The sequence below is a fragment of the Agelaius phoeniceus genome, chromosome 13, assembly GCF_051311805.1.
Source record: "Agelaius phoeniceus isolate bAgePho1 chromosome 13, bAgePho1.hap1, whole genome shotgun sequence".
Lineage (NCBI taxonomy): Eukaryota > Metazoa > Chordata > Aves > Passeriformes > Icteridae > Agelaius > Agelaius phoeniceus.
Genome location: NC_135277.1, coordinates 14,192,862 through 14,213,755, shown reverse-complemented (window position 1 = coordinate 14,213,755; position 20,894 = coordinate 14,192,862). Strand labels below are relative to the sequence as shown.

General features: G+C 40.1%; 1 protein-coding gene across 1 annotated transcript in view; it reads left to right on the top strand.

Annotated features, from left to right (window-relative positions):
• The window catches only part of MYO1E (myosin IE), a 76,954-nt gene that overhangs the window by 44,520 nt on the left and 11,540 nt on the right, over window positions 1-20,894 (top strand). The window contains 11 exon segments of the mRNA XM_054642026.2: window positions 298-430; window positions 3,767-3,963; window positions 4,872-4,952; window positions 5,335-5,421; window positions 6,706-6,792; window positions 7,847-8,014; window positions 8,754-8,839; window positions 9,411-9,492; window positions 10,286-10,392; window positions 14,175-14,273; window positions 17,982-18,126. Coding sequence (XP_054498001.2) covers window positions 298-430; window positions 3,767-3,963; window positions 4,872-4,952; window positions 5,335-5,421; window positions 6,706-6,792; window positions 7,847-8,014; window positions 8,754-8,839; window positions 9,411-9,492; window positions 10,286-10,392; window positions 14,175-14,273; window positions 17,982-18,126 — 1,272 coding nt within the window.

Here is a 20,894-nt window from a genome sequence, read left to right as displayed (position 1 = left end):
ATAAAACTAATTATTTTTAGTGTGACGCTTTAGAACAGGTGTTTATATTTTCCAGAACTTAGTTTGTTAATGCATGTTCTAAAAAGTGTAGATGCTTCTGTGTTTAATTTTAAAAAATACAGAAATGCTGAAGTAGAACAGCTGGTACCCTTTGAAAGTTCAGCTTTAATGAAACTTGATTGTGTTAGGAATCTGAATTGCTTTGAATAACACTACTTTTTAACACCAACATTGTAAAAGGATTTCTAAGACAAGAGTCTCTCCGACTGATGCAGATTTGTTTGTTTTTCTTCCCAGCATGCAATGAGTGTGATTGGGATCTTTGCAGAGGAGCAGGCATTGGTACTGCAGATAGTGGCAGGAATATTGCATTTGGGAAACATCAGCTTCAAAGAAGTTGGCAACTATGCAGGAGTGGAGAGCGAGGAGTGTAAGTACCTCTGGAAAGTGTTCCAGCAGCAGCAGTGGGCTGCAGCCCAGATGGCAGGAGGTGAACTGCAATTTAGAGCTGCTTATCCAAACAGAGCATAGATTCTTAGAATGTCAGGCTGCCAGTTGAGTCTCTGCCAAAACCAGGTGCTGAGGGCCCCTCTTTTGTCTTGTAAAAGGCCACTGACTTAAACAGAGGGTGATTTTGAATTTGAGAAATCCTGTTCCAGCCTTTGAGTATGAAATAATAGACACTGTAAGAAGGGCTTGAACTCTGCTTCTTTCAGTGCATCAGCACACATTCATAAACCCCTGTTTATTGTGTGGTTTGTGTGGCTCCTGTGCTGTGGGAGCAGCTCCCAGCTGTGGGTGTCCAAGGCATCCATACAGGTGTGTGCATGTTCCCTGTAAACAGAGATTCAGAAATGCAGGCTTTACATTCTGTAGTTATGTTCCCTGTCTCAAATTCCTCAGCTGACCCCTCATTGTCAGCCACAGCTACTGAGTAACTGTTTCTTTCCAGTTCCCTTTCCCTTGTGCTCTGTCCTGTAGCAGCTGGGCTCACAGCAGCAAGGTGTTGGAATGTTCATGGACTTGGAGTTTTAAATGTTTTTGTTGTGATTTACACCTTGCATCCAATGTGGATTTATGCTACTTGGATAGTTTAAGGACAGAGGATAAGCACAACACACATAACAGTGCCTTACACATACCTGTGTGATCTCTGAATTCTTGGTTCAGGATGGGTCTTATGTTTAGGAAAATTGCATTTGTTTACTTCTATGTAATTTATTTCATAACTAACTTATCTTGTGCAGTCAGCCTCACACTCAGCTGTATTAGCATTCTCCTGCTATTTGTTTTATGAAACTGGGAAATAAAAATTACTAATTTTTAACCTTCCTAGTATCTCAAATTAAGAAGTTAAGCGAACCCAAAGAAAAACATTTTGTGGCATGGTATTTATCTGCCTTTTGGTTCCAAATGTGCTACTGTGCTTCAATTTAAATCACAGTGTTAAATCTTTCAATCAGATCAAGATATTTGAAAGCCATACAAGATGGATACAGAGTGAGTTGCATCAAAATAACAAATGGCAAAGACATTAATTGAAAATAAATCATTAGAAGTGGTTGTATTTCTGTGATGAGCCATGTCCACCATGTTTCTCCTGCTCCCTGGGATACAAATACATAAATTGTGTATGAATAATACAAGGGAAGAAATTAGAAAGTAGAATGATTATCAAACTTACACATAAATATACTGATTTTAGAGAAGCCAGAGAAGAAATAGCCACATCCAGCACATCATTTCTGCATTATGCAGATGAAAGTTGGTCTCATTTCTCTTCTCCTCCCCTCAGTTTACTGTTTGTCCTAGCCAACTAAATAGTAAAGCATTCATAGCCTGCATAACCATGAAAGATAAAGCACAAGGAACCACCACTGGTTAGTCCTGCTTTGTGTAAGCCTGAAATAATAAAAAGTTTAAGAATTTGGTCAGTAGCATTCTGATTGTTATACAGCCAATTGCAGAAAAACATGCAAAGCCATTCTTTAGGACAGCAGAAACTCTACTCTGAGTCAGAATGAAATCTGTACAGACCATTCTTGACAGACCTTTAGACAAATACATCTTTAAAACTGCCAGTGATTGCAGTCTGCTCTAGTTTTTGATTATATTAATAGATGAAAAAAGTTCTTATTTGCTGGAAATCTTCCATGCTACAAATCATGGCAAATAATAGTACTTCTCTCTTGGAAGGAGAAAAGGGTTTGAACTCTCCCTCTTTACACTTGCATTGTGTTGAAAGGGTTGTTTTTCACTTCCTGGAAGCCCAGGAGGTGAGCCCAGTCTTTTCAGCTTTCCTTCACAGAGTGCATTTCAAACTACTCCACTGAATGCTACTGATGACTCTTTGAGGATCATTTTTTCAATTACATGCATATCCTGCTTTATAATAATTTCCAGACTGTAACTTTATGGTCCCTAACTAGGGAAAACAATCAGGCATCTTAGGAATGTGAAGCTGTATCAAGTGCTGGCCAGCTCCTCTTGCCTTACAGTAAATCATTAGCACTGGGGAGAGTTTCTGGGCTCTGCATGGTGCTCCTTGCCATTAGACTGTCTTCATAAATTCTTACCAGTAGTATTGGTTCAGCATTTTTCCTGGCATCTTAACAGTATATGTGAGCATATCTGGTGGTCTGTAATTGCCTGCATTCTTTCCCAAGGTAAAGCCTACAATGATTGACCTTTTCATGTGCTCCTCATCCTGAGTTCTCTGAATTACCAGAGAAGTTGCCAGTGACTCAATTTTGTGTGGTTCCTGGTACCCCAGAGTAAATTTAATCAGTTTGCTGATGGTAATAAATCAATATTTTAGAAAGTGGGTGGTTATTTCCAATTTTAAAAATACTTTTGGAATAATGTACTAAAGGGTTTAGTGAAGTCATGCTGTGACATTACAGATGCATAAAGTGCAAGTGGCTGCCACCTTAGTGATTGTTTTACATCCTCTTCAGAGCAGTAAAGTAGATCTGAAACCAATGGAACATGGAGGAAACACTGTTAGAGGATCATGTGCTTTAGTGGAGGTGCAATGCCAACTCCAAGAGTTTTCCTCAGGAGCTGTTTCCATTTGCTTTCAAGGCACTTCTGTTTTTCCACTCCCTAAGGTGTGTGACACCTGCAGTAACATCTGCACCATGTGCTGAGAGTGAGAGAATACCAGACCCTGGGCTGGGCTGCTTGTGGCACAGATGGATTTTTGTGCTTTACTTTTGAACAGGGGGAAACAGAATTGGCAAAGTACTTACAGAATAAGGAATTAAAAAATAAAAGGCAAGGTAATTGAAAACTTTTTGCAATGATCTAACTTATAAGAAGAAAGAGAAAGGATATTAGGAAACAGCCTATTTTTTATTACATTTTAAACATTTCATGTTTTTACAAAGAATTTTCAATGGTGTCAATTTTATTTCATGTGTGAGCTCTACATTTTTTTTCCATCTCCTCCAAGAGTGATTTGTTTGAACCACACAGTTCAAAACTATGTCCTGTGGCAGCTTACATGTTTGAAGGACTGAGGGTACAGAAATAGCTGACTATTTTACTTCAAGGTCGTTTATCTTAATTGAAATCCATGTAAGTAAAGAGTTGAAAATGTCCTTGAGGAGCATAGAGAAATTTTGAAGACATAAATTGCTCCGCTTTTCTTTTTTAAGTTGCACACTCCATGCATTTGACTGTTATTTAAGATAAAGGTAATTTTTTTCTTTGTTCTGTGTTTAGTCTGTAAGTCATAATCCAGCAAGCCTGATCTTTCTTGCAGTTTTAGCTTTCCCTGCTTTTCTCCTGGGAATTAACCAGGACCGCCTGAAGGAAAAACTGACCAGCAGACAGATGGACAGCAAGTGGGGAGGCAAATCTGAGTCCATTAACGTCACACTAAATGTGGAACAAGCCTGCTACACCAGGGATGCCCTGGCCAAGGCCCTTCATTCCCGTGTTTTTGATTACTTGGTGGATGTAAGTTGGATTTGCTTGATTCTACTGAAGTATCCAAACAAGTTCAAGGGCACCAGGAATGTTCCTTGCAGGCCTTTTGTTGCCTGCATTTCTCTGCCCAGGCCTGCCCAGTGCAGTGGGAGTGTGGCCATGGATACCAGACACAGGGCACTGCCTCTGGCACCAGCTGTGCTTGCAGGCTCCTGCTGTGGCTGTCCCTGGGGATCCTGATCTCCCTCCTGTCAGAATCCCCATTTCTGAGTGTGATTCCTCCTTCTCAGCAGGGCAGAATTGGCTGGTTGTGCTCCCCTGCTCTCTGCTCCCACTTCCTGCCAAGAGCCCCTTCAGCAGCAGGATTTGGCAGTGGAGCCAGGGGCCAAATTCCATTCTCCATGCTAAAATGCTCTCTTGTTCAGAGTCAGACCCTGGGCTGAGCTGGAGCCTGGGAGCCCTGGATGCTCCTGGTGCAGCAGGGATCTGCTCCCTGGGGATCTGCAGTGACCCAGAGCTCCCTCCTGTCACCCATCCCTCTGTGCCTGTACCAGCACTGACCTGCACAGGAGGACACAAGGAACTCACAGTGAGGGGAAGAGATTCAGTGAACCCTCAGCAAAATTCATCAAATAGCAGACTTAAAGCTGTTCTTTTTGTGTTGGCTCCTTTTATTTAACTGAGCTAATTACAATGAAAAGGAAAGATTTTTGTAGATAGTAGATCCAAAGGCTCACTGACCTGGAAAGCAGGATAACATACTGTTCATTTCCTACCTATAGCACTTTATTAAAAAGTGAAAGCAAAAGAACATTTTCTGTATATTTGTATTCAATTCAAATATTTTTAAAGAATTTTATTGTAAGTATTTAAGAATATTGGTGTATTTTAATTGTACAAACTACACTTTGTTTTATGTTTTGTTTCTCTTTTGTTAGTCTATTAATAAGGCTATGGAGAAGGACCATGAAGAATATAACATTGGTGTCCTTGATATTTATGGCTTTGAAATATTTCAGGTATGACAATGGAATACTTGGGGTTTGAGCACATCTGACCTAGGAGAGCTTTTTTGTAATTTAGAGGGGAAAAAATTTAAACCAGAAAAAAAATCACAAATCCTACGGCCAGAATGAAAGCAAAAAATCCCAACCCATCTTTCTGGACATTGTGATCTCACTGGTAATGTCTCACTTAATAAACATGAGGTATTGAAGAAACTTCAAAGAAATGAAGTCATTGTTCTTAAAAGGAGGATCTGAAATTCCACAAAATGTCTATAAAGTCAGCAACCCATCTGTCACTGACAGTGTTTCTTTGAAGCTTATTGCCAGAGTGAGAACTAAAAATCATTGTATATAAGGCAGGAGACTAATTTTTACATTGCTTCCTTTTCTACAGAAAAATGGTTTTGAACAGTTCTGCATCAACTTTGTAAATGAAAAACTGCAGCAGATTTTTATTGAACTGACACTGAAGGCAGAGCAGGTAACCAGACTTTTTAAAAATTATTTTGGAATTCACAAATGAGCTATTCCTTTTTCAGCTGGTGGCAGAATCGAGGTGTCATCATCTGCAACAGTAGATCTACCTTGTTAAGCGAGATAAAGGGAAAGAAAACAACCTTTGCTGATGGCTGACCCTAAAACTGTAAAGCCCATCAGCTGCAGGCATTTGTTCTGTGCTGGGGTGGTGCAAAGCCAGTCCACCCCACGGCGTGCTGCTGCAGTCTCATGACTGTGCCCAGGCTGCTGCAGTCTGACTCATGGCAGGGATGAGAGCTGCAGCCTGGCTCCATCCCTGGGCTTCCCTTGAGCATGACACATCTCACTGGGGATGCTTCCCTTCATTTCCTCCACACCTTTTCTGGTTTTTGAATATATATATATATTTATATATATTTATATATGTACATGTGTGTATATGTAAGAATGAAATAGATCAGAGAAATACAAAGATACTTGTGAAGGTATTTGCAGTTCTCTGCTCACAGTCTTACTGCCAAATCTCACTTTTTTTGTTTCTGCATGGGAGAGCAGACAGGATGCAGCTGAGACAGGAGCCCTGTATGCAGTGTGAGCTCAGGGCTGGCACCAGCTTTGGGACAGAGTTTTCAGGAATGCCCAGACACAATTGCCTTTGTGGGAGAGTAACCAGTCATGGCACTGGGTGCACAAGTGACCTGCAGAGTGTCTGCTGAGCCCTTGTATGTGCCACTGACTGGGTCAATTTAATCGAATTTTAACATGGATTTTCCCCCAGTCTTTCTTTAGGTGTCTTTTGAGATACAGCAGTTGCATACAGAAATAAAAAGCTGCATCTTCATTTCATGCACATTTCTAAATGTGTTGTCTGGGGGATCTGATCTTCCATGTGCCTGTCACAATCTGAATTTTTAAAATAGATCAGGATGTGGATACTTAGGTGCACTGTCAAGATACTGTAAAAGTCATTTTGTTACTATTTGCAAAGTGCTTTGACAATAAATGCAGTTGAAATCTTCCTGGTGTTGTCAGTAACCACGGAAGGGCTGTGAATGACAAAGGAATGTGTGGGGAGAAGAGAGTAGGATTCCAATTCATCTTTTAGGCAGCAGAGAGCTGGATTTAACTATCAGTAGGGTCATTTCTCCCACCTCCACCCAGTCATACATTTGGCAAGTCTTCCTGAACATGAGTAGTGCAGAGTTTGTGTCTGTGGAGTGTGTTGTAAATCTAGTGCTACATCTACAGTGCAAAAGAATGTTTGCATCTGTTTCTTTTTACTTAACAGGAAGAATATGTACAAGAAGGAATTAGATGGACACCAATAGAATACTTCAACAACAAAATAGTGTGTGACCTTATAGAGAACAAAGTGGTAAGTATTTAGAACAAGCAGGTGGAGAAAACAGCAAGATTTTTTTTCTCTTAAGTATTTGGGTAGCTGCTTTTTCTCTAAAGAAGGTTCATAGGAAAATGCAAATACTGTTGTTGAGTTACTGAGTCATACTAAGTCTATATATAAATCTTACATAAGATGTCTTATAGGAGCCCTAAGATATGTCATGTAAGATATACCATCCAAAAAGAGAACTATACCATAGCATGATTGACATGCGACTAAAAAGACAAAATAATGGGAATAAATTTATATCCACTGAAATATATCATGACCATACTGACATACTGTACATCAGCTAATGCTCTTTGTGTCCCTGGCAGATGGAATTCAGTTTGGGGAAGCTACAGCACCACCTTTCCTTCCAGGTGCTGTTGCAAATCAAGCAGAAACAAGTGAAGAGACAGTATTGTAGATAAAGGAAATTCTGTGGTTTTGCAACACAGACTGTTCTGTAGTCTCAAGTCTTTATGTTCTGTTTTGGGATGACAACAAATGTTGAGTTGTGCTTTAGGTCAGAAGTAGGATATTTCTCAGATAGTTCTTTATCCTCATGTAGGCCAGGACAGTTTTGAAAGATTGGAGTGGCATGTGCTTAAATGCACATCAGATTTTCCCATTTTCTGTATGAGGATACTTAGCAAGAGAATAAAATTTCCCTCCCAGTCTCAGGTATTTAGCTCCAAGTTTGTCAAACTACCGCATGTCCATTTAAATACTTTCCTCAGACATGGGTTTACTTTTTGGTGGAGTGAGGAAAGAAACTTTAAACAGATGTTGAGTGTTTTGATGTTTTTGTTAATGTGGGTTTTTTCAACAGTGACCACTGTTTCCTCCATCATTTCCTAGTGTCATCTCTCCTTGAACTATTTGCATATTGGTGTAAAAGTTAATCTCAGTTGATTGGAGGGAAATCTTTCCTGGCTGTGCTTTAGTGTTTTTGTAGCAAAGACAACTTTCTCTTTGGGGGAAAAACTGGCATAATTTTTTTTCCCCTCCCTTGAGCTGCTGTTGTTGTTCCCCACCACATTAGAACCCCCCAGGGATTATGAGCATTTTGGATGATGTGTGTGCCACCATGCACGCTGTGGGAGAGGGGGCTGACCAGACACTGCTGCAGAAACTGCAGATGCAGATTGGCACTCATGAACATTTCAACAGCTGGAACCAGGGCTTCATCATCCATCATTATGCTGGAAAGGTACCGTGGAAAAGCCTCTCTGAACTCTCTGTAATGTGTTTCTGAGAAGGAGAACAGTAATGAGGGGAAGGGGGAAGCCCTGCAGGGGGCTGGCTTGGTTTTACACAGCCAGATTCTCCAGGAGACAGTGTCCCTTCACAGGGCAGGGAGCTTAGGACAGAAATGCCCTCACAAATGGCCCTTGCTGGAGAGAGGAGTCTGAGCCTTGCTGCTCTCAGAACCAGAATTTAAATGTAATAAATGAGTGCCCCATGACTTTCATTATTGTAATCTCATTTGTTTATTACAGTAGCAGTAAATTTAAAGAATTCAGATTTGAACATGATATTTAGGTGATGACATGCCAGTAAAACTGGAAATATAATGTGCAGATCTATCTTGTTTGGATTTATTTCTCAGAGTATTCATTGTTTTTTGCAGTTAATAACAGTGAATCCTTGCTACACAAAAACTTTTCTTAGTAAAATTCAGTATTAAATTCACTTGTCATGTTCCATTCACTAGTTCCATTAGTTTTTTAAAATTTGACTTTAAATGGAATTTATATTTAAGAATGAAGCTCCTTTGTTGTGAAAAAGTTTAATAATACATGCTAGAATTTAGTGCTCACTATAGTATCTAAGTTTTACCAGACTAACCAAAAAGTACAGAACAGCAACTGATGAGCACAGAATTAAAATTTTCTTTAATTATTGGGTTCTCAACTTACCACAAACAATCAATTTCCACCTTGGCCCAGGTATCTTATGATATGGATGGATTCTGCGAGAGAAATCGGGATGTTCTTTTCATGGACTTGATTGAACTCATGCAGAGCAGTGATTTGTACGTAAGCAAACCTTGCTTGGAGCAGGAATGCCGTGGTGGTTTGGAGGGCACAGAGGGCCACACTTCTCTGCTATGCACCTGCTGACCTCCTTTGTGTAACAGTGCCATACCCAGTGCTGCAGGACAGCAGCAGCACTGCATTACCCTGACTTTCATTCTGCAGATTGGACCAAGGGAGGCACTGTCAGAACAAAATGTTGTAATGGCAGCCTTTGTTTTGGCCTCAAGCAAGGCCATCAGTGCTCTGGCTCCTCTCAGAACAGGCACTGTTTTGACAAAATAACTTTTTTGGTGATGTATTTTAATTAATTGATGCTTATTTTTTAAGAAGTGTGCATTTCTTCAAGTCATCTAGATGTCTGGTGTCATGGCTTTCAATGCTCACCAAAATAGCAAAGGGTCTCTGTGAGGAATGAGGTTAATCTTAAAATAGATTTGATATAACTCAAGAGTAATAGAAATAGCTATTTATATTCTGCTCAACTATCAACTTTTACAGCATATTCCTTGACATGCCTGCATTGAATTGTCTTTCTATGCCAATCCTGTTTTATAAATTCTTTCCTAGGCCTTTTATAAAGGCTCTGTTCCCTGAAAATCTTCAAGTGGACAAGAAGGGCCGTCCTACCACTGCAGGCAGCAAAATCAAAGTATGTCTCCTTATGTAGTGTTGGTGTGTGTATATGTGGTTGTGTGTTTGTGTATGAATAGCTAAATGAGTTTTAAAAAGTATTTTCTTTTTTTACTGTCCTGATATTTTTAAAAATAGATGTCAGGAGTATCTTCATGGCAAAGTGATGCATTGTTTCAGCATTGTTAGAGTTGTTCTGCCCAGCATCGGTGTTCATTAGATTTTGCATCCTATAGCAGTGAATTTTCCAAAGGAGCAATTGATGGTTGTTGTGTGTGCATAATGAGTGAGCCACCTCACTCAGCCTCTGATGTCCTACACTAACTGCACATTCCTGGTCTCTCTGCAGTGCAGAAATGCCTGACCCAGCACCCACCCAGTCAGCAGCAGTCTCTGCTGACCACAGAGTGCCTGGCCTAAGGCAGCAAGTGCTACAAGGCCAGGCTTTGGAGACTGACTGTAGGATACACACTTAGATTACACATGACTTGCAAACCAATATTTTACCAGCCTCTCTTCTCACATTTCACCCTGACAGGTTCACTTGATGCATTTGCTCCATATTTTTATATGGAACTTCTATATACTTATAGAAATTTTAATGTATTACATTGCTGTAGATAATGGTGCCTTCTATTTACTGATAAGTTAATTATGAGGTGCAAATTGTCCCAAGACACTTTGGTTGTTGGAGAAAGACCAAAGGCACTTGTATCTAACCAATGGAGTCATCAGCAGATGGTTGATAATGGAAGGATTCCCTCAGGATTTACCCTTTCAGCTCAGATGCTGTTGTTTTCCTGTGTTTACAGAAACAAGCCAATGACCTCGTTGGCACCCTGATGAAGTGCACACCCCACTACATCCGCTGCATCAAACCCAATGAGACAAAGAAGTCTCGGGACTGGGAGGAGAGCAGGTACGGAGCACAGAGTGTGTGTGTGAGGAGAGGCAGTGCTCATGGTCAGAAGAAGCCACAAAAATTCCTGATTTGTAATTGTACAGACTACAAACAGAACTACATACTCTAAACCATCAGAAATGAAATCTGGCATGACCTCTCCTAAACTCTGAAGATAAGTGCTGGTCACTTGGTCTAAATCAGCACTTGGTGTGTGCAGCTCTTGGCTTTTCTCTTGCCAGTTATGAAAAACCAGCATTTGCATGAGTAACACAACCAGTATATTAAAGGCTCAGTTTTCCATGTAAAATGTGCACACCAAATGTGTTATGATCACTTCTAACTTTGGCTTTATGCTTTGAAAATAGCTTCTATTAAGAAGCCAGAAAGCCAGTAGGAAATCTGTATCAAACCTGCCCAAAAGTCTCTATAACCAACAGTGGAGAAGGTTCCTGTTTTACTTGCATTTAATTAGCCAACTCTTTAAAAAGAATTGACCAGAATGTCACATCAGGTGATTATATAGACATTAAATAGATATCTAAATGATGTTTTTGGTTTATCACATCTGTTTTAAGGCATCTTTAACTACATGGTGCTTGTAGCACCTTCCTCTGGAAAAGATGCTGCTCTTTTTGCACTGGGGTAGGTGCTCAGTGGGATGTGTAAGCTGTGTGGGGCCCTACTGTAGGTAGCATTCATTACTATATACCAAGTACTTCTGAAAATGGTAAAATTGCTGATAAAGCAAGTGGTTATTTTTATCATGGTGAAACAGCTTGCAAAGTCTGATAAAAAGCATTCTTGGACAACCCCAGCAGAATTCCCTTCCTGCCTTTCCAGCAGACCAGCACAGTCACATGCAGATGGAGAGCACTTACAGAAGCTGTTGGGGCTGCACTCCAAAGTCTCACTGAGGGCTTGGCAGTAAATGTAGACCCACTTTAGCTTTTCCACCCTGAAAATCCTACTGTGCAGCACTTAATTTTCTGCTCTCACTGGGGACCAAAGGAGGAGACTAAGTGATCCTGGGAAAAGTATTTATAAAACTTATAGTTAAAAATTGAGGGGCTTTTAAAATCAATCATTTGCATATTGGGAAACAGGCCTGTTATTGTGGAAGGTGTTGCTAGGAAACCAGTGAAACAAATACAGTTCTAGTCCTGAGAAAAGGACAGCTTTCAGGAAACCCCTTCAGGAGCAAAAATGGGCAAGATTTCTTCTTGTTTTCCTATAGTGAGGATGGTGTGTTACCCGTAGCTGCTGTATTTGCCAAGTGAAATACAAAGGATTGTATACTGTCAAGCTCAGACAGAAATGGAAAATGCTGCTTACAATGGTAATCCTTCATCCCTGTTTAAACATCCCAACATTCTTCAATTTCAATCTGTTATTGCCCACCTATTGTACTAGGACTTCACTGGGGCACTTAGTGGCAGGTCTGGGGAAGAGAAATTTATGTGCATGTGACAATTCAAAGTTAAACTTAATATTGTTGTTTCTCAGATTTACTGTGAAAAATATTTGAGGGAACTAAAAAACATAATTGAGTTTATGTAATACTTTGCTGATTGGTGGATTTTAAATTTTTTTTGTTTTATTTTCTTGCGTGGTCACATAATGCTGCATCATGCACAGGCTGCCTTAGTCAGTGGAATGGGAGTAGCAATTTGCTTATTAGTAGCAGGTTTACTAGACCGTGAAAATGTAACTGAAAAAGGAAAAACCCTTTCACAAAGCTGCTCTTACTTCATGCTCACAGAAGCCATGGAACTCCACCTTTCTGCTGCTGTTGAATAACTCCAGGATATTTAGCACTGAAACATAGGCCTTGTGTAATACCTAAAGCTTGTATAATACCTTAGTTAGTCCAGAAATGGGGATGTTCTTGAAATGTGTTTTTGTTCAGGTCCTGGCACAACCACTTGGACTTGTATTCAAAACTGCTGCATTAGCTGAATTCCCAGACCCTGACCTGCTTGAGGTTGCTGCCTGAAGGGAGATTTTCAGTGTGTCTTTTCTCAGAAAGGAAAGGAAAAAACCAGAAAAATGTCTCAAATTCTCTGGTGCTGGACACTGATACTGGCAAGACAGTAAGAAAATGGGAGTAGTAGTGTGGCTCCAGTGCATTATTCCAGATGTGAACAGGAGGGAAAGCTATAAACAGGAAAATGTATTTTTGTCCACCAACTTTGTACTGTACCAGAATTTTTGGAGTGGATACAAAATATACTTGATTCCTTGAACACAGCAAGATTAAAATGTGTAGTAGTCTTTATTTTAAGCTAAAAGAGCAACATCACTCATCATTTAGTAAAATACCTCTCAAAAGTGATCTTCAAAAAGAAGAAATAACTGAAGAGATTTTGTCATTTGTGGCAAGGGATTTCAAAAGATTTTTCCCTTCCTACTATGAGTCATTTGAAAAAAGTCTCAACAAAAAAAAAAATTGGGTAGTACATTTTATATTCAAATTTAACTTTGCAAAATAGCTTGAGAAATAACATTGAATTTAACTGTGAGTGTTCCAGGATTTGAAAAACCTTCTGTAAAATCAGAGAAATAGTAAGCAAAACAAAAAAATGGCTTATTACAGGCACACTTTTTAAAAATTACATGTAAACAGATGGTCTTTTATATACTGTTTGTTAAATTTGCAGGACTAAAATCTTAAAAACTGTTATAGTTCAGACTGAAAGCTAAAGCTTTTATACTTTGCTCTGTAGAAGAACAGCAGCAGAGTGAAAAACTGACCTTGCTTCTTTCAGCATATGACTTAGATGAGGAAATTAAGAAAATGCAAAGGAAATCAGCAACTGAAATTCTTCAAATCAAATTACCAAACATTAGGCAGTAGACTATGTAAGGATACGTAGACTAAGCAGGATATGTAAGAAGAAACATATAATCATAAATGTGGCAGGGGTGTAGAAGGAGGGAAAAGTGCAAAAGCTTTTTTGTTTTGCTGTTTTTCTGCTTAGCTTTTCATGGGCACATATTTGTTCTGATTAGAACCTGGCTGGAAGTGCTTGGTGTGAGGGGCTCTGCTGATCTTGGGATAATGATGCTTCAGTTCCCACGTGCAGCAGAGTTTCTCCACAGCCATTAACACTTTCTGTGGGACTGGTACCAGCTCAGCTTTTGTTTGTAATTTAAAATGTGCCATGGATGAGTCATCTATTACTGGTTGTAGCCAGTTTTGTGCCTATCCTCGAATCCTTCCTTTGCAGTATGGTAAAATTAGGAGGAATTCTGGCTTTTCATCAGTATGCTGACCTGGCTTTCTTCTTTCTGATTCTTTGTGTAGTGAAGGTTTGGCATCAGGGGCTTTTTCTAGCCATCACATTTGGTCTTCTCTCCATAACAACGAGGAAAAAAATGTTACTGTGTTGCTGTTTGAGCTATGTAAAGCATAGGAAAAACCTTCAGAAGAGAACACAAAACAATTTCCCAATCCCTTGGATACCAGCTGTGTAATTGTATCAGTAATAGTTACTTGGCCTTTCATGGATTTTATTATTTAAGAAATTTATACAGAAATTATATTGGAGATAGGAAGTTAAACTAGGAACAAATTATAAAGTTAATTTGCTACATATATTTCAGTGCTGTAGTCTACCTACCTGGAATATCTTCCCTTGCATGCAGTGTGCAGGGTAATGTGAAAATGAAACTCATTTACCTGTGCATGAATTTTAGCAATCAACAGTTAAACATGATTCAGATGTTTAAGAATGCCTCAATCCACAAGTATGCTGAAATTAAATGGATTTTAAGGCTTGCATTGTTTTTGTCCCCAGGGTAAAACATCAAGTGGAATACTTGGGTCTGAAAGAAAATATTCGAGTCAGAAGAGCTGGCTACGCCTACAGAAGGGTTTTCAAGAAGTTTCTGCAGAGGTAGGTAGCACTGTTTAGAAGAATTACTGTAAACAACAGCAGGGTTGTTTACATGATAAGGAGACAACCAAAAGGTTGCCAGTTTTGAAACCTTCCAGTTCTCACTTAGCCATTTCTCCACATGTGCCTTGCTCAGTGATCTCCATTACACAGAAATTTCAAAGTGCTTCAAAGCCTGGCTTTGTGTCACTGAAAGTACTTCATCTTTTCTGTAAACTTGCCTAAGGCCTCAGTATTTGTAGTGCTATGAGAGGGTTCCACAAAGTTACAAAGAGTTCAAGGAACTGATGCAGTGCCTGAAATCTGAGTGTCCAGCTGCAAGCCTTTTTCTAAAATGTTACTGCTCCACTCTCCCCACAGCAGACAGAAGACAGGTAAAGATATCCACATGTGCCATTCAACCACTGCAGGGTAAAGAGAACCTCAGCTTACAGAGCTTGTTACCCTTCCACTGGTGTTCTGACAGCTGGGAATGGGCACAGCTCAAACCTCTGCAGCTGCTCTCAGAATGAATGAGAGCAAGTCAGAGCTCTGGAAGATCAGTCCTGTTCTCGGTGTCTTAGCGCCAGCTGTTACCATGATTAACTACCTCCACTAGCTAATGGAATCCTCTTAAATAGGAGCAGTTTCAAGATTTATACAACATTCAGCTTCTGTTCTTCAGAAACTGGACACATGCAGCTAATAAGTGCCCAAGCAGGCTTTATGTGATAAATCAGCTTTTGCTGGAAGTTGTTGCATTGAATTTGAGAGTGTCAAACAAAATCCCAATCAGTTTTTGCAAGGAGTGTAGTTAATCAGCACAAAGTTAGTAGTTAATCAGGACAAAGCCATTAGTAATCCTTCATGATAGTACCAAGAATATTCTAATAATGCAGTAACAGCCAGACCTAAAATCTCTGAAAGTATGGACTTCGTTTTCATGGAACAATTATAAATTCCTTTTTCTTTATGACTTTCAAGCTTAGATGTATAAGCATGAACATGCTACAGGCTATGTTACTGAACACAGACTGTTGCTGAGACAAATAACAGATTAAATCTAGCCTGCACACAGACTGTGAGGGCTGGGCAGGCTCTGAGAGTTCTGCACAGAGGAAAGCTACGTGGTACTTCTGGATCCACAGGCAACTGAAACTCCTCTTATGGAATTCATCCTTTTATTTCAGATTAGTTATCTTTGTTAAATGTAACATTTTGTTATGAGTAAAACTTTTCCTGCACCCTTTCCATTCACAGTTCCTAGCATCCAGAACAAGCTCTGTTCTGACCCCCAGAGTCAGTGTGAGTAAAATGGGGCTGAGACATGGGATGACAGGAAATGCATGCTTGTACACTTGTTTCCATTGGGCGTGCCTTGGCAGCTCCATGCAAGTGGAGATTGCTGGGCTGAATAGACTTTTATGTACAAAATTTACATTTGCATGCAAAAAGCCACAGTCACTGAAAAGGCCTGTGTGTTCCCAAGCATAACCAATCTGAAAGCTGAGCTCCCACTCCCTGCTCAGCCATCAGACCTAACTGCTGACTGGGAGTTTGTAATACCTACCTGGGGGCTGTCATGATTTGAAATTGTTTCAGAAGCATGTTAAGAACACATTTAGTACTTGTGCTGAAATCATCTGCAAGATCATATTACACAAGCTTAACAAACCTGGATTCATGGATAGTGACATGACTGTTTCATGGGGGGCATGCATGAGGACACTGAAGTGCCATTGCTGAACAGCAGTGAACAGTCAGAGTTGTCACATTGTCAACCTGTGAAATGCTTAAATAGCGCATGTTCTAGAATTATCTGTTTGTTCTGTCCTCTAGACTTGTCACAGCAGTAAAATGTATGAAGTTAATTTGATGAAAAAGGAGAATTTTAAATCTGTTCTTTGTTCCCAAGAGTTCTACACATATTAAAAGGTCTTGAATCACGTTTTCCCCTATGCCCTCCTTTGCAGCTCAGGAGATGTAGGAGAGAATTTGTAGCATGCTGGAATGTCATGTCACAGTCTCTTGTGTTGGTAGCAGTTTCAAACACCTTTATTCACCTCAGCTCCTTTACCTTCAGACTTGGTCACACCCACCTACACAGCTGCACTGCTGGCAGTACATGATGAGCCTGCAAAAGAGGCTGGTAAATAAATGAGCTGGGAGTTACTTTAAGTTACAACTCCTTACTAGGTTGCATCTATTTATCCCATAATACTGATAAATCACATAAATATGTAAGTGTACACATTGTCTAAACACAGACTGTGTATAATACACTGCCATATTTAAGGTGGTGTAAGAGCTACTTCATTACACTGTCCAGCAGAGTACCTGAGCATTTGTTAACTGAGAGATTTGAACATCAGTGGTTTGAATCCTACTGAATTACTCAGAAGTTACTTTCTTTTCATGCACCTTCTATTCAGAGGTGTTTGGGTTTTGTGATACGTTTCTTCTCAACTGTTTGCTATTTCTGTTTGTGTGGTATTGTTACTTAAATTGCATGATACTGTTCCTGCTTCTTGGCTGGATAACATTTTAGATATGATGATAACCAGTAATCAACATTCCTTTAATGTATTTTCCAACAGCTCCTTGTCTGATTTTTGAGAGCATTTTATTAGGAGCTGCCTAAATCATCTTAAGAACTTGGGAATTACAACAAACTGACCTCCAGACCTGATCACTTTTTTCATGGGTTGAATAGTTTTGCTAATAAGCATGATTTACTTTACATCACTTAAGTATGCCTAAGGCATTAAAAGGAAACTGTCAAGAGTAAAGAATATAAGACTTTGGGGAGAAATTTGTCTCAATATATTTAGCTGTTCTCCAGTCTTGTCAAAGGAGCCCAGACAGCTGCTGCCAGAGAAGTTCCTTCCCCACAGACATGCTGGGGCACCTAAAGCTCAGCAGTGCTCCTTTGGTGGGCAGTGGAACAAGGCAGCTTTGTAACTCCAGCCTGGCAGCTCCAAAAGCCCAAGTGAAGCCTGGAGAAGTGGGCAGTTTGAAAAGGGCTGCAGCCTGGCATTACTTCATTCTCAAGGCTTACAGAGGACACCATGAGAGAGAAGGCTCCGTGCTGTCTGTCAAAGTTAGGGCACTTCCCTGCTCCTTGGGGGCCCTCTGTGGGGTCAGTTCCCAGAGTGCCCTCAAGCACCAACATCACTGTGACTTCCTTCTTGCACCAGCAGCCAAGCCAGAGGCTTCCTGGGATAGAGCCAGCCCTGGCTCCTTGCTAAATGCAGCCCAGCTGTTGAGCATGTCATTGGGAGCACAAGCTGGTCACTTGCTCAGAAACAGAAAAGACCTTTGTAAGAATAAGAGTGAGAAGGCTTGAGTGAGAATTTGGACATGTGCTTGGGAACCAGCTCAGAGTACCAAGGATGTAGCTACTCAAACCTGGGCCATAGGTCATTGTTGGTGAATAACCTCACCCTGGACTTAAGCAGATTCCAGCAGAACTTTGTGCAGTGAGCTGCTGCAGTTACCAGACAGAACTTAGCATCTGGAAGTGGGAGACTCCAGGGTACTGTTGTCCTTCTCAGTTGTTTGTTCTCACTAAACAAGAAACATCTTAATACTGTGCATCTTCACACACACCAAGCTCTGAGCCTGCTGCCATTGTCACCCTCCCCCAGGGTAGTGCTGGCCAAGAGTCAGTGGTGTTCTGCTGCTGCTGTTTGACCCCAGGTTTTAATCTCTTCTCATTGGTGGTTTAAGGTATGCCATTCTCACCAAAGCAACCTGGCCCTCATGGAAAGGAGAAGAGAAACAAGGAGTCCTCCACCTGCTTCAGTCAGTCAACATGGATCCTGACCAGTACCAGCTCGGGAAGTCCAAAGTCTTCATCAAAGCTCCAGAGTCTGTAAGTGTGCCAGAACACAGTTCTTCAATTATGCAGCTATTTGCTGAAATTAAAGTCCTGCCTGCTCAAGTTGAGTATGATACCTGCTGAGGTGTGGGAAGTGTAAAAATCTGAGACAAGCTGAGCCTGTCTATCACAGAGCCTCTGTAAAGGGCACACTACATAAAGTCACTGCAGGGGTTTGGCACTTAATAGAAAGAGAACTAAATACATCAAGAAGAAGAAAAATAGGTTATGAAGATGCTTTGGTATCAAGAACATTGGTCCTCTTCTCATAACAAGAACTGTTGATGAAGGTAGAATAATCCCCAGGGACGGTAAGGACAGTAAATCAGTGTTCCAGAATGACTGCAATTTGAAATCCTAAAGGGAGTATTAGGGAGGCAGCACAAGGCTGGTTTTATCCTGTGCCTACCAAGTTAGGCAAAATCTGTTGGAAAAAAGTTTTCTTACTTTGCTGTTCAGGAAGGTTGTTAAGGAAAATTTGTGCTCTACTCACCCTCCTGGATTCCTGGTGCATCAGGAGCCATGGGCCTTAGTTTGTGTAGCACATCTTGCAGCTGAGCATCGATTTCTTGGTGCTTTGTCTGAAGTTACATGCTAAAATAAAAGCTGGACACTTCTATAGCTACCATTTGCTGTTCTAGGAACATATATTTTTCTAATAATTCTAATAATTCAGGCAATGACACTGCTGTGTCCAATCACATGGGAAGGTATTTGTTAAAGGCAAAAGAAGAATGTTTCTCCAAGGCATAATAGAAATTTTGTTGTTTCTACCATAAAAAGGGTAAGATATTGCTCAGGAATAATGGGATTTACATTCCTGCCTGCATCTGAGAGACATGTTCATACACCACAGCATGTAGTGCTTGAGGTGTTGGTTATTACAGTTCTTCAGGTGGCATATTGGCAGAGCAGGAAACTATTATGGGATTGATCCTGCTTGGTCATGGCAACAACAGCCAGCCAGTTCTGAGGGAGTGTGAGCTTTACCTGCTTCCTGTGGAGCACAGCTGTGATTTCTTTCTGGAGATTATTGGGAGTTTTGTCTTTCAAAGTTGGTGTGATTTCCTGGTGTCTGTCCTGTCCAATAGCCAGGTGGCAATGCTGCCATGGGATTGATGTTCCTCTTCAGTCATAAATGATCTGTAACCCAGCCTGAGTTGCTGCTGGCTCTTTGGAGAGGAGGACATTGCTGCCCAGCAGAAGCATCTTCCCATCCCAGTGCATTTTTGTGATGCTAAGTCCTGCTTGCATGGATATTCACTTAATGGTGTATCTGTGAGTTTTACTGAGGGGCAGTTCTGCAGGTTAGGACAACATGAAGTTGACTGGAAATTTTTGGGGGGTTGTGTTTCAATTTTAATTAATACTTTTAATTACTAGATATGTTTGGTTTTTTTTTTTTTTTATGCCATAAAATCTCTTTTTAAGTAAGTACTAAATGAGTCTGGGCTTTTTTTATTTTATGTTAAAAATATTTTTAAGAACTGAATATTTTAAAGAGGGATTTCTCTTTTATTAAGAAAGACAATCATCTTTCATCTTATATTACTAAAATATTGGCTAGGTTCATATTGCTTCTGAGAAAAATAATCTTTTAGATGGTAAATGAAATTTTTTCTTTCTTCCACCAAAAGCAGCACTTGTTGGGGTTAAAGATGAAAAATACTTGATTTGCTTGAGAGTGTAGGGGAGGCTTTATAATACATATTTTAGGAAAGGGTTTATGTAGTATCTTTATTTCTATAGTTCAAGAACTGTATTTTAGCTCAGTGATTTAATTGAACTTCCTTAATGGTGACCTTCAGCTGCAGATGATAGATTATTTTGCAATTAACATTATTGTTAGAGAAATAACTGGTGAGTATTCATCAATATTGGTCACTGTAACCTGAATTTCGTGAGGTCAGTCATGCCCCTGCTGTAGCTGAGGATGTTTTTGCATCAGGAGCTCTCATGCCTGTGCTGAAACCCCAGCCAGTGCTTGTGTTCAGGAAGAGATTTAAAAAAAAAATTTAAATAAGTTTGCTGTAGATGGAGAATTGCCAACTGTGAAATAAGGTTATATGGGTGGCAGAAAGGCTTCATTATTTACATTTCCATCACACACCTGAATAAATAACTCTGTACAGGAGCAAGTGAGGTTTTGTGGAAATGGCTTGCACCAGATCGAGTTTCCTTTTTCAGATCAATATGAACAACTGTTTTTCTAGGTTTGCATGGTTTAGAGCAACAAAGTAAAAAAAAAAAATCCTAAGGCCCAGGTTTGCTTCTCCATATACCCATTTTTGCTAATTACTCCTGTGAATATTTAACATACAATGCAGGGAAATAATAAGCCACAGTCATGTCAGTGGACTGATTGAATGCTGCAATTTAGCCAAATGCTTGTGCCCCTGATAAGAAAAAAATCCCATTTCACTGGAGTGTGAAAAAGGCTGTAGTGAATATGCTGTATCCTACAATATGAAGTTGTTTAAAATGCATTAAATTTACATGTCTTTTAATGAGACGTGGGATTCTCAAAAAAGGAGATCCACACTCCATTCCTGTTTTAATAAAATAGTATTTTCTCTTGATTTCTGATATTTTAGACCTAAAAACCTTACTATGTCATTCTTGTGAATTGTAAGGTCATAGTTACAAGTCCTGCAGCCAGCTGACAACCTTCAGTGGTGAGAAAGAATGGAGCCGGTGGACAGGAGGGTCTGAAATTCAGCCAGGGAAGAAAGTTGCTTGTGAACAGTTGTGTTACACATGGC